At 38.8% G+C, this 12,417-nt stretch overlaps 1 protein-coding gene across 3 annotated transcripts in view; it reads left to right on the top strand.

The window, feature by feature from the left end:
* SPIN1 (spindlin 1) overlaps positions 1-5,629 on the top strand; it is a 76,021-nt gene extending 70,392 nt beyond the window's left edge. For all 3 annotated transcript variants that reach the window (XM_054588068.1, XM_054588069.1, XM_054588067.1), the window contains one exon: positions 2,085-5,629. In XM_054588068.1, the coding sequence (XP_054444043.1) occupies positions 2,085-2,284 (200 nt within the window). In that variant the 3' untranslated portion in view covers positions 2,285-5,629. The remainder of the gene's footprint in view (positions 1-2,084) is intronic.
* Positions 5,630-12,417: the final 6,788 nt, after the last annotated feature.

The following is a 12,417-nucleotide window of genomic DNA, read 5'->3' as shown; positions in this document are numbered from 1 at the left end:
TGGATGGACACAGACGCTCACTATATTAGTAATGTGACAGCACCTGTATTCCCTTTTTTTAGTTCTTCCTAGGCACATACCAGTCAATGAACTTGATCATGTATCATCAGTCTGTGACTTCACATTATAAGGTTTTTTTTCAGTGTTTGTGTGCATTTCTTATAAATGTGTAATGGAAAGTATTTTTACATATAGGCAGGAATTATGACAACATTCCTTAAAAGCATTTCTCCAGCCCTGGCTGGCATGGCTCAGTGGATTGAGCACCGGCCTGCTAACCAGTGGGTCACTGGTTTGATTCCCCGTCAGGGCACATGCCTTGGTTGTGGGCCAGGTGTCTGGTTAGGGGTGTGTGAGAGGCAACCGGATGGTGTATCTCCCACACATTGATGTTTTTCTCCCTTTGTTTCTCTTCCCTTCCCATCTCTCTAAAAATTAATACAATCTTTTTTTAAAGCATTTCTCCAATCTGTATGAAGTTTTATATGTATTTATTTATTTAGGTAGCGATATATTCAGTCAACCTAAAGTATGTAAGTATTGAGGACTTGATGATAGAGAGTTAGAGGCCATTTCCATATTCCCCGTCTCCTCTCCCATCCACATTTTTATCCTCTTCCCTTTCTCTCTCCATATTGCTCAATATTTTTGTGAGTGGTATGGAAGCTTACTTGCCATTAGAAACAGTGTTGATGCTCCACATTAAAGAGCTCTGCAGTGGCCTCTGTTTCAGTCCCTTGCTTTTCTCATGTTACTGTAAAATGTCTGGGGATCATGTTTTTGGAATTCCTATGTAAACATGACGGTCCATGAAAGTATTGTGGTATGATGCTGCTGCTTTTGAGGAAAAAACGTTTTTGAAGAGAAGAGTTCAGCTTAGGTTTCCTCTTTACTTTCTTGTTTAAACATTGTGCATGCTTTAGGCATTTTTTTTGTGACCCTTAGTACCAGAGATCAGAATAAGGTTTGGATTGTGCCATTCAGTGAGAGAATTTGTTGTAATCAGAGAGGCAGACTACCATTAACATAAATATATGGTAATGATCCAAACCAGGATACCTGAGAAAATAAAATGGTACACTTCTAACCATTTTGCCAAAACAACTGGTTTGAGCCTGGGCTGTCCAAGAAAACCAGGTGTCTAGTTGCTCTCTTGAAGGCTCCCCTTCCTTCTGCCACTACATAGGAAAAAGCTTGAGTTCTTCAGGACCTAAAAGGGGTTTCTTAAAATAGAATTGTTAACTATCTTCCTCCATTCTCCTTTTTTCTCTTTTACTTTCTTTGTTGTTGCAGGTTATGGTTTGCTTTCATTTCATGTGTACTACTTAGAACAGAGTTCCTGCTAGGTCATGGGGCTCTGTTTTCCACCATTTGGATTTTCTTGAGGACCTTTTAAAAAGTACTAGTGCTTCAGCCATCCTTGGAGATTCAGTTGTAATTGGTCTGGGGATAGAATTCACTTAGCACCTATTTTTAAAGCATAGGAAATCTCTTTTGTTTTGAAACTGGGTTAGGAAGACAATGTATAATGCAATGAAGTTGAGGATAAAGAAGCTTTAAGAACAGGATTACTTAGGCATTTTGAATGTGTGGCAGCATATTCTGAGTAATATTGCAGAGTAACTCAAACATTTTTAAGGAGACATAATTTAAATTTTTTTCCTTGGCCCTTCTCTTCATTTAGTCCTTACCTCCTCAGGTAATTACAGCCATAATTAAACATGAGCCAAAGGAATTTCTGGTTATGACTTTTTTGAATTTGTTTATGTATCTAGATCTTGGGGGTCAGCACACTGCTTTTATAAATAAAGTTTTACTAGCATGCAGCCACATCATTAATTTATATGTCATCTATGGCTGCTCTCATACCACAAAGGCAGAGCTGAGTAGTTTGTACAGAGACCATGTGGCCTCAAGTCTAATGTATTTATTGTCTGGTCCTTGAAGAAGTTTGCTGACCTTGGTCTAGATAGGATAAACTCAGGATATTAAAAAAAAAAAATTAAGTGTTAAAATAGACATGTGAGTTGGTATGTGTCTGAAAATTGACTTTAAATTCTCCCCCCCCCCCTCTTTACATATAGATGATTCACCTCCAGCAGAAAGGGAACCAGGAGAAGTTGTGGACAGCCTGGTAGGCAAACAAGTGGAATATGCCAAAGAAGATGGCTCTAAAAGGACTGGCATGGTCATTCACCAAGTAGAAGCCAAACCATCTGTCTATTTCATCAAGTTTGATGATGATTTCCATATTTATGTCTACGATTTGGTGAAAACATCCTAGATGTCATCATGAACTTTGCCAAATTTGTGGAACTATTAAATGTATAATTTGTAGACATAAAGACTTGATTGCTTTCCAGTTTAATGAAAGCTTAAATGTCCTGCGAACCCACAATCTCTGCCAGCAGAACTGATTTTGTTCTGAATATTACAGATTTATGTGAACACAAAGCATTTTGTGTAAAGAACTCCTTCCTCTTGAAAGAAGTCTGTCTGTTTGGAGGGGAGTTACAGGCAAGTTTGGTAAAAGTTAAGCTAGTATCATAGTCAGTTAAAACTGTAATAGATCTTACTCATTTTTCCCTTCACTCTTAACATTTTCTTATCTTATTCTGCTGCCACAATGCAAGCATAGTTTGGTATTTTTGTTACTGCCTTTTTTGAGATATATATGTATCTGTATCTACCTATCTCTGTGTGTATACATATATAATATACACACACAGATCTCTGCGTGCGCATATGTGTGCACATGTGCACACACACACTTTATTGGCAGTCCTTTCTCTGTGGGTTGGGATGTGGATTAAGTAATTTTCCCCAGTTTAACAGTAGTGCTCAACCTGAGTCAGTCATATTTAATAAATTACTGCCTTTTACTTAAAATTAAATTTGGGCATAAGAAACATGTAGGGATGTTCAGCTTCTTTGAAAAATCAGAAATTCAGAGCACCTTCTAATTTGTAGGTTTTAAAACCATAAATCTAAACGTGAATCACTTCTCAACAGTTAATGACCCACATTAGAATGTTATAAAACAGTTAAAAATCTGGATAAAAGGCTGCCTTTAAATCTAAGCTTTGTACATTTTTTTTTGTTTACATTTTTAATCGATTTTTTTTTTTGTTTTTTGTTTTTTAAGCAAAGCCCAGGTGCTTGGTCCACACAGTGTAATGCCAGTGTATTTTGGGCGCACATTGGGTCCATTATTTGTACAAATCAGTAATCTGGATTTTGGTACACAGATTTAAAACCAACAGTACATCAGTCATTTGTGTGTATGTGGTAAGTTCCTAGAAGAACATAGTAGTTTTATGTTAACGTAAGTTGAAAAATGACAGCATTGCCCTCCAACAAGTTCTCTGGGACACTTGTATTTTAATTACTACTAATATATGATTATGGTCCAAAGGCTTTTTTTCCACTGGCTTTCCCCCACAAAGAATGTCTAAACAAATGCTAGCTAAAATCCCCTGACAGCTTTTGGGTGTTGTATGTTCTTGTTCACTGTGTGCCGCTGCTATGGACCCTGTCACACAAGGGTCAGTTGGCCATGCTTATTTGTAGGTGTGACTGATAGCAGCCATTAGCCACAGACTCTTTCCATGGTTTATTTGTTCAAGGTGGTTTTAACCAAAAAAACAGTTGGTTTAGCAGCAAGACACCCACCTGTCACTTTGTTTTTGATAGGCCCTGGTGGTTTGAAAGCTAGGATAAAGGCCTTATATGAAACCAGTCTCTTGGGGAGATTGGAAATCTTAGCTAAGATTTGGGCAGAAGGCTAAACGCTCATGCTATCAGTCAAACATCAGAGGTCCGTGCAACCTCCTTTGTGGCTGTTCTTGACATTAGAGATTTTGTAGTACCAAGGTCTCATGGTTTGCATGATGCCCACTTCACCTCCAGGAAGGCTGTGCCTAGTCTGTTGGATAGTCACTTCACGCACCATGTACACACCCCACATTTTCTGCAGCGTGTCCAGTGCCTCGTCTCAGTGGCCAGGGGTGAGCTACTCTTTGTAGTGAGTACCCAAGTCTTAGATGCCCTTCCCTTGTTTGAACTAGTGTCATGCTGCACATCTGTCAGCTGCTTTCCTGATAGCTCTTGTAGGAGTGCCTCATCTGAATCTCAAGGCCAAGCCCGACTCCCCAAGCCCAGCTGAACACGTGTGGCCCAGACAGTGTGTCCAGCATGTGCACTAAACAAACACAGCACAGTGACTTTGGGCTGGAAAGCAAAGTTCTTTGGAAGTATCCTGAGGGTTGGGTCAGTTGAAACATTTCTAGCATTACTTAATGGCTTGTATTGTGGTTTTTCTGCAAGTACCTGTAGCAACTTAAATACCACATTATCTGCCACTCTCTAGATGAATGTGAAAAGTGATTATTATATTTTAATTATTGTTTCGTTTTGGGTTTGTTTGTTTTTTTTGTTTTTTGTTTTTGTTTTTGTTTTTTTTGCCTCTAAAGGCTGAAGGAGGGGGAAGGGGTTTCTGTTTCTTTTTCCATTTTTTTCTTACTCCCTTTTTTGGTGGCTTAAACCACACTTAGTGATGCTGTGACTAATCTGCTCCCTAGCCGAGTATTTCAGGCTTCGTTTTAGGCTCATGTTTCAGATCTGCATGCACTGCTTGCATTTTCCTGGTATCTGAATGTTGGTTCCTTGTCCTAGGAATCCAACATTAATTTCCAAAATCATCATGGGACTTGTGACAACACGAGACATGAATCTCTGTATAAAATGTATTGGCCTTCCTCATTGACCTGCTATAGTATTACTGTGTCCTGTGTGCGTGTGTGTGATGTCTGGCTGCCACAGAAAGCTTCAAAGGAAAACTTTAAAAGCAGACCATCCTTTTTTGCATGCTCTATTCTAAGTAGAATGTTCAGTGTAACTAACGAAAAATGCATGTTAAAGATATTTAGGTTTTTTGTTTTCTTTGTTTTTACTTGTTTTCAGTTTTCTGTATATTTGCTTACTGTGCTGTCTTAGTGGTTGTAGGAGAAAATGCACTGGTGAAGCAAACGTAGTGCCAACAGAAGGTGACTTTCCACTTGTATGTGTCATGCAGCATTTGAAGGGACTGTGCATCTTAAAACAATCACAGTTACTGCTAGACCAGATTTCATTTCTATTATTGTTTTATGTGCCAAACCCCGAAGTGCATTGGGCTTGAATCTCTGAACGTTGTGGACCCATTAGAAAATATTCTGATTGTCACAAATTGTAGTGCCTGAAAACATTCTTAAGCTGATTGTCTTAAAAAAAAAAAAAAGAAAGAAAGAAAGAAACTTTTCCAAAGACATAACAGGAACAAATAATTATGGTCAAAATGTCTGTGGTTCCTTGGAAATGCTGCGCTTTTTGTATTTTCCATCATTGTAGTGCAGTTTGAACGAATGTGTATAGTTCAGAGGTCTTCGTGTTCGCATTTTAAAATTAGGTAATGACCTCATCTTTCAAGCTTGAATTCATTTTTAATTTTAATTTTATTTTATACAATGTGTAGACAGTTCCCTGTTCTCTGCATTTAGAAGTATAAACAATATAAATCTGTTAATTCTGTAAGTAATTTTTATAATTATGATGTAACTCTATCCTATCCTTAAAACATTTAAAATAAACCCTTTATGTGCAACTTTTGACTGTAAATTTTGTGCTCATGAGCAAAATGTGATGTCTTAAACCTTCTGAAAAGTTTTTAAAAACTTAAAGACTTTAAGTATTTAAGTAACCTTTTTTACCCCTTTTCACCACATGTAAATGTCAGATATACATAGAAACAGAAATAGAATTTTTATTTGAATAATAATATTTAATAATAACCTGAAAAGAGAGAGGGCATTAATCAATATCCCAAGTATATTATATAGTTCCAAACATTAAAGTTTGTGATTTGCCATTAATTAGAAGTTATAATTTATCACAAAAATTTTAACTTGTTTTAAATAGAATTAAATGTGTTTTATACTTTCACAGCTATTCTTGCTTTGTATGCTGCCTATAATGCTTTATTTATACTTAAGTACCAGTCCATGAGATTTTGTAGTAAAAAAAATCATATAGGTACTACTGTGACCTATATGTACACTTTTATCTACCTGGGTAATTTTAATCAGTGAGGTAAAAAGTAGAGTTTATGATTAGATTGGTTTTTTATGTCTTGTTGTTGAGTTTGGCTCAAGGACTCTGGTTAAGGCCAGGCCAGGCCGCCTTTCCCCCTCTCCAGAGTGGCTGAGTGAGGCTGGTCGCACAGCAGCTGCAGTGGCCAATGGGAGGCAGAGTGGCTTCTTGGCCTCTTGGGGGAGGAGCTGCAGATGGGCGTGGGGAGAAGATGAACGTGGAAGCACAAGTGTTCACCATGGGCCAGATCTTAGTCGTCTTCTTGTGGCATTGAAGGTACAGCTCAGGAAATATTTTCCCTCCAAAATAACAAAGCAGGTTTAATCTGAATGGTGGTGGTTGCTGACTGCTGTTTGTAGAACTGATGAGTTAGGTTTGTTGAAAGCAGTCATTACTATTAGAGGACTGCAGGGATGGGATTGCCTTCTCATCGTTTTTTCCCAGCACAGTTACAGCCCTGTGGTAACGAAAGCACTCAACACCAAAAAATCAAATGGTTCACAAGTACCTTGCCAAGTGCTTTCTACCCATTATTATATTTAATTCTTAGTTTTGTGAAGAAGGCACGACTTTTCTCTGTGTTGTACAGGTAAGGAAGGGGTGGAGGTTTAGTATGTTGTCTCAGATGACAGATGTCATCGGGACTCAGACCCTCAGTGCTGCTGTGTTAATGCCTCAGAATTAAATTACCTCAATGGGATGATTTGAATAACCTATATTATAATTTCTATGGATAATTTTTATAATCTTAATTGTCCTAAGTTGATAGCAAATTGTCTAATGAAAAGTTTACATTAGTGACCAGAATGAAGGAATCTATGTATGGTAAGAATTAGAACCCCAAGTTACTTTTTTCCTGCAAAAATATTTTGTTTTGGAGAGGAATATGGTGAAGAAATTTAAATAATTTCCATTATAAGCATATAGATGCTATTTTTTATTTCAAAGACACTTAAACATGTCATTAGATTAATAGTCTTAGAACACCTGGAGTTGTCATGTCTGTAGCACAAAATCGTACACAGAATTTTTATAGTAATTAGTTTATGTCATGTATTTGTAAGTTTGCTTTTAGGCAGCTGTGTTTTAGGGATATCAGTGAGTCTTTCAATTATTTCTCCAGACATTATTAGTCTCTGTGCTTATATTGGCCTTAAAACTCTTTTTACTTTTGGTAACTCAATGGCAGATGGTTTGGGGACCTTGCCTTGCATAAATATGACATTGCAGTCTTTCTGCTTAATTTTTATATGAGGGCACTGGACCAGGTGGTGATCGTGACACTGAAGTATAGTCGGGCCCTGTCTGTGCATTTCTCTTTGTCCATGGCCATTAACAGTAGGTGAGCAAGCTGCCCTCTACATTATAGGCATATTCCTGCCTCAAGTATTATCTTCATCCTCTTCCATTACTTCAATTTATGCTTGAAAATTCATGCTCTGGGGAACGTAGGAACTTGAAGTAACATGCAAACTACCTAAAATCCTTTATAGGATTGGCACATTACACATAACTTTAAAGTTCTGTTGTCTTTACCTTGAAACTGCTGAAGCAGATGATGATGTGGAAAGGACAGAAGGAAATCCTTAAAAAAACCTTGATGTTAACAGTAGTTAACAAATTGAGTTGAAATTCAGTTTTCTGAATTGTCTTCAAATACAGATTGCAGAAATAGCTTTAAAACTTTTGCCTTGAATTTGTGTCCTAAAGGATTTGCAAGAAATTTGGTAGTTACTACCCATGCTCTGGCTGTGGCTATTCCTATGAGAAAAACAAGAATGGCCCCTGGTGACTGAGGCTTTTTCTCTTGAAAGTTGTTCTTTATTATGAACTGTGTTTGCTGTCTATGTGTATTATTTACTAGAGACATTATTTTTACCATAATACTGCTTTGAGTTGTTTAGTAATACTTTGGTCAAGTAGTTCTAACCATTGGGTTTGTATCTTAGTTTACCCCAATCTGATTGGTCACATTAGGAGGGGTAAGATTGTGGTCTTTTTCAAAGCAGTCCTGCAGGGGAAAGCAGTATATTAAAGACTGAAAAACATATCTGAGCTGATGGAGTCCATACTCTGCATCGTCCCATAACTGCCCTGACTCCCTCTGAGCAGTTTGAAGAGGGAGAGAATACGTCAGAGCACAGGAAACAATGACATCCATTTGGTTAATTTACACACGTTCATTAAAAAAATACGGAAATGTCTTGACCATTATTACTGGCCCTTTTTTTGTTTGGTAATTTTACTTTTAACGAAGGTCATGCTCTGATTAATTGAACAAATGGGGTAGACCACATACTTGTGATAAAATTCTACACACCATGTGTATCAGTTAGCTCATACTGCTGTAACAGACACCACAGGCACCGTGACTTAAACAACAGATATTTACTCTCAGTTCTGGAAGCTGAAAATCCAAGGTCTAGATGTCAGCAGAGTTGGTTTCTTAGGACTCTCTCCTGGATTTGAAGGTTACCGTCTTCCTGCTGTATCCTGACATGCCCTTACCTTCCTGTGTATCTCTATCCTAATCTCCCCTTGTTACAAGGACCTCGTCATACTGGACTAGGGCCCACACTTACGACTTTATCTTAACTTAGACACCTCTTTAAAGGCCCTGCCGCCAAATAGAGTTGCACTCTGAGGTATCATGGTTAGGACTTCTGACGTGGATTTTGGGGAATTACAATTCAGTCCATAGTATCATATTAAAATTTAGTTGTGCCTTCTTACTGTTAACCCTAAAATGGAAAAGAAATCTTACTGGCAGGCTAATTATTTTTAAAATAATACTAATGTCCTATCTTGATATGAGAGAGAGAGATATTTATAATGTGCCAGAAAGAATATTTTAAGAAGAGCCAAATCGCTCCATTCTTGATCTAGTTGCCTGTCCACCTCCTATTAGTGTGATCTCAGGCAACTGATTTAGTGCTTCTGACTTGTTTTCCCTGTAAATGGGGAACATCCAGCCCTATGACTTTCCAATGAGACACTGGACACGTGGGTGATGCAAACACCCACCCTGACCCTGACACAGAGGAGATGTGTCACCTTTATGCTGGCATTTATCAGGAGGCAGTGCCTTATACAGATGACAGGTTTATTTAAGACCTTACCATGTTATACTTTGATTTTTTGATCTTTGAAATCACACTTTTAGTTTTGCATAGTTAATATTCATTATAAAATGTTAGGAAAGTGTTCATTTTTACTTTTTGCGGGGGTGGAAGGACTAACATCTCCCGCATAATGAGCACTGTGGAAATGTTATTCGGATGTTCCATCCACAGTTTGTATTTTATTGTAACTGAGTGCTAGACTGTAAATCTAACCTTTTTAGATAGAGGTACACATCTGTGTTTTGTTTAGGTTTGCACATCACAGCAGTCTCAAGCAGTAACTTGCCTTTGTGAAATGTGTTGCTAGACTTTGTGATGACAGGCAATGGCCCAGTTGGTAGTAATTTAAATAGTATGTCTACTTTCAAAACATATTGTTGCCAAAGAGGAGAGCTGTGTTTAACAAAGGACAGTTAAGCCCAATGAAATGTAGCTAGCTGTGTGTGCTGTGTGAGGAGAGTGATCATTGTCCGCATTCCAGCCCTGGTCAGTTGTTGGTGCACTCTGCTTAATCGCTGTCATTTCTTCTATTATACTCTGAAATCAGTTCTGTGTTGGAGAAGTTTTAAAAGGTGATTATGTTTCTAGGTGTGAACAGTTTACAGGTGTTAAAATTCATCGTAATTTTTGGACGTCTCATCATTAAATTGGTGCGGAGAGTTAACATTGGTCTGCTTTATTTAAATTGCAACAGAATATCTTTCTATTTTAATGTGTGCTCAAAAGAAATAACCATCAAGATTGCCAGAGGATGGTTAGAGGATTGCCAGAGGACTGGAAGCTAGCGTATCACTGGACTGCTGCCTGTGTTTGTTTCTCCACAGGTGACTGGGAACTTTGGAGGGCTTGGGTATCAAGAACATGTTTTTGTCCTAAGAAGGCAAAGATAAAGAGCTGATGAAGGCATCTGTGACTAACCAGGTTTTCTCACCGTGTGATGCTCCATAGAGGGCTCGTACCCCAGAGCTGCCACTTAGGCATTTTAATTCTTCCTGAAATCAGAATGGTGTGGTTTGGCTTTTAGAGAATACAGAAAGTAAAACAGAATTTGTATCATATTCTCAGTTTACAGTCCTAATTCTTCCAGCTGACCATTAGCCTACAGAATGTTCATTCTTCGGAATCCACTAGGGCTGTTTCTGCCCAGCCTTGTCTAGTGAGGCCACAGTGACCCTGCTTCCTGCAGTGAAGTGGTTGGGGCCTTGCTGGCCAAACATTGTGTCTGCTGCTTCTCAGCCTTTATGTGCTCACCATCCTGTAGTTGTGATGATCTCTTGCAAGGTGAAGTTTCAAGCTGTTTCCTGTTCCTATCCAAACCTTTTTCCTAGTTTCTATGTCTCGATAATTTAAAGTGTCCTAGAACTGCCACGTTTTGCTGTTTAAAACCAATTCTAGTTACAGTGTCAAGTGTGCTTTTAGATAGACAAGAATTTTAACTTTAATTGGATGAATTACCCAGTTAAACAAGGGCTCTGTATTCTTATTTCTATCACCTGTGGGAAAAGACAAGCTTTACATCTCATATAAACCAAGGTATTTTAATGTTTTCCTTATACTGTGGAAAGAATCCAAGTTTTGACTTAATAGTTTATATGCTGATTGAACACTGAATTGGAGGTAAGTTAGAAATTTTTCAAAATTGAGAGGCCTTTATAATCGATTTATTCTTAGGCTAATTGTTAATTTTTGCAAAAAGAAAAATGAAGCCCTTTTTAAACTAACTATATTACCAACATTTCTTTGCACTTTATGAAACCATAATGTCTGTAGGGTAGAACTGTCATATCTTTATTAAGGCTCCTTTTTAAGGACCATGGTAATATAATTCTGTACTTGGTTTTCTTTTTTTTGATCTTTAAAGGGAAGATTGTAAGAATCTTGTGTCATGAATATTTTTAGATGGTTAGGTCCTTATTCACTGGGAAGTACTTTAGAGTACCCTTTCGAAAAAGTCCTGGATTTCAGTGACTTTGAGAAAACAATCCACTCAAAGGGAAATATGTGAGTACACTAATGAAGAAAGGAGTGAGTCAGTTCACACAGTGCTTAGGGTGACTAAGCATTAGAAGGCTCGCCTTGGCTGAGATAAATGCTTAGATTTATCCCCAGTTCACCCAAGAGTCCATCTTTTAAATAGTTCCCACTGTGAGGAAGCCGATAGCTCTGAGCACCAGCAGAGTGTGATGCTGCGCACTTGGGCAGACACCAGGTGGAGTCAGAACAAACCTCCGCTGTCCTATCCTCCAACAGGACAGCCTTTCCAAAAGGTCATGATTAGTGTCACCGAAGCCTCTATAAAGTCCAGGGAGCATCCCAGCCCTGATGGCCAGTGGTAAGTGCAGTTCCTGGTGATGTATCATGTCAGCTGGATATTGAGAGGACATGCACACCTCAGAAGGCAGAATGTCCACTGGCCCCTAAGGACCATGCTGCCCAGCCTCCCCTTAGGCTACTTCCTGGAAGGAGGAGCAGTGAGAGAACTGCTTTCTTCACACCGAGATCTGTCACATAACTACTGTCTCAGATACACTCCTATTGTGGATGGTCAGGTGGCCCACAGAGAAAGGGCTTCATGGAAGAGCCACACCCGAATCCCAGCGACCATGCAGGAGGTGGTCCTGCATGACTGGCAGTGAGGAGCAGGTGTTTTGTGGCAAGGTTTGCCATGGGCAGTTAGGAGCACTCTCCTAATTCCTCATGGCGATTCATTCTCTGGTGCCTGGGTAGGCAGGTGAGGGTCTGACCACCTCCTTGCACCACACATTGGTTGTCACCAACAGGAATTCAGAGAAAAGAGCAGCCAACCAGCCCAGTTGGCCTGTTGGCTGACATGACAATTTTCTTTTACACAAATTAGTCCCCGTCTTTTCATACCTTTATTTCCCTTGCCCTGTCCTCAGTTTACATGCTTTTGCTACCTTATATCTTAAAATGCTTTTCTGTGAGCGTTTCCTCAATGTCTGGCATTGTGCTTATAACTTACCATTAAGTTATTTATTCCACTGGGGCAGAAAGGGATTGAAGAACCAAGAAATAGGAACTTATTACACACTGGTTTTGCTAATCATCAGAAATGGATGGTCTTTAAGAATGATCTGAAAAATGAGAAATTCTTAGGCTAGTGGCTCAGTGCAGGGTGAGAATCAGGTCTATGATTAGGTGAGGGTTA

This window comes from Pteronotus mesoamericanus, unplaced genomic scaffold (assembly GCF_021234165.1).
Source record: "Pteronotus mesoamericanus isolate MK-2021 breed Mesoamerican mustached bat unplaced genomic scaffold, CSHL_Meso_final scaffold_125, whole genome shotgun sequence".
Classification (NCBI taxonomy): Eukaryota; Metazoa; Chordata; class Mammalia; order Chiroptera; family Mormoopidae; genus Pteronotus; species Pteronotus mesoamericanus.
The sequence above is the reverse complement of the archived record's forward strand: the minus strand, read 5'-3'. Positions and strand labels throughout refer to the sequence as shown.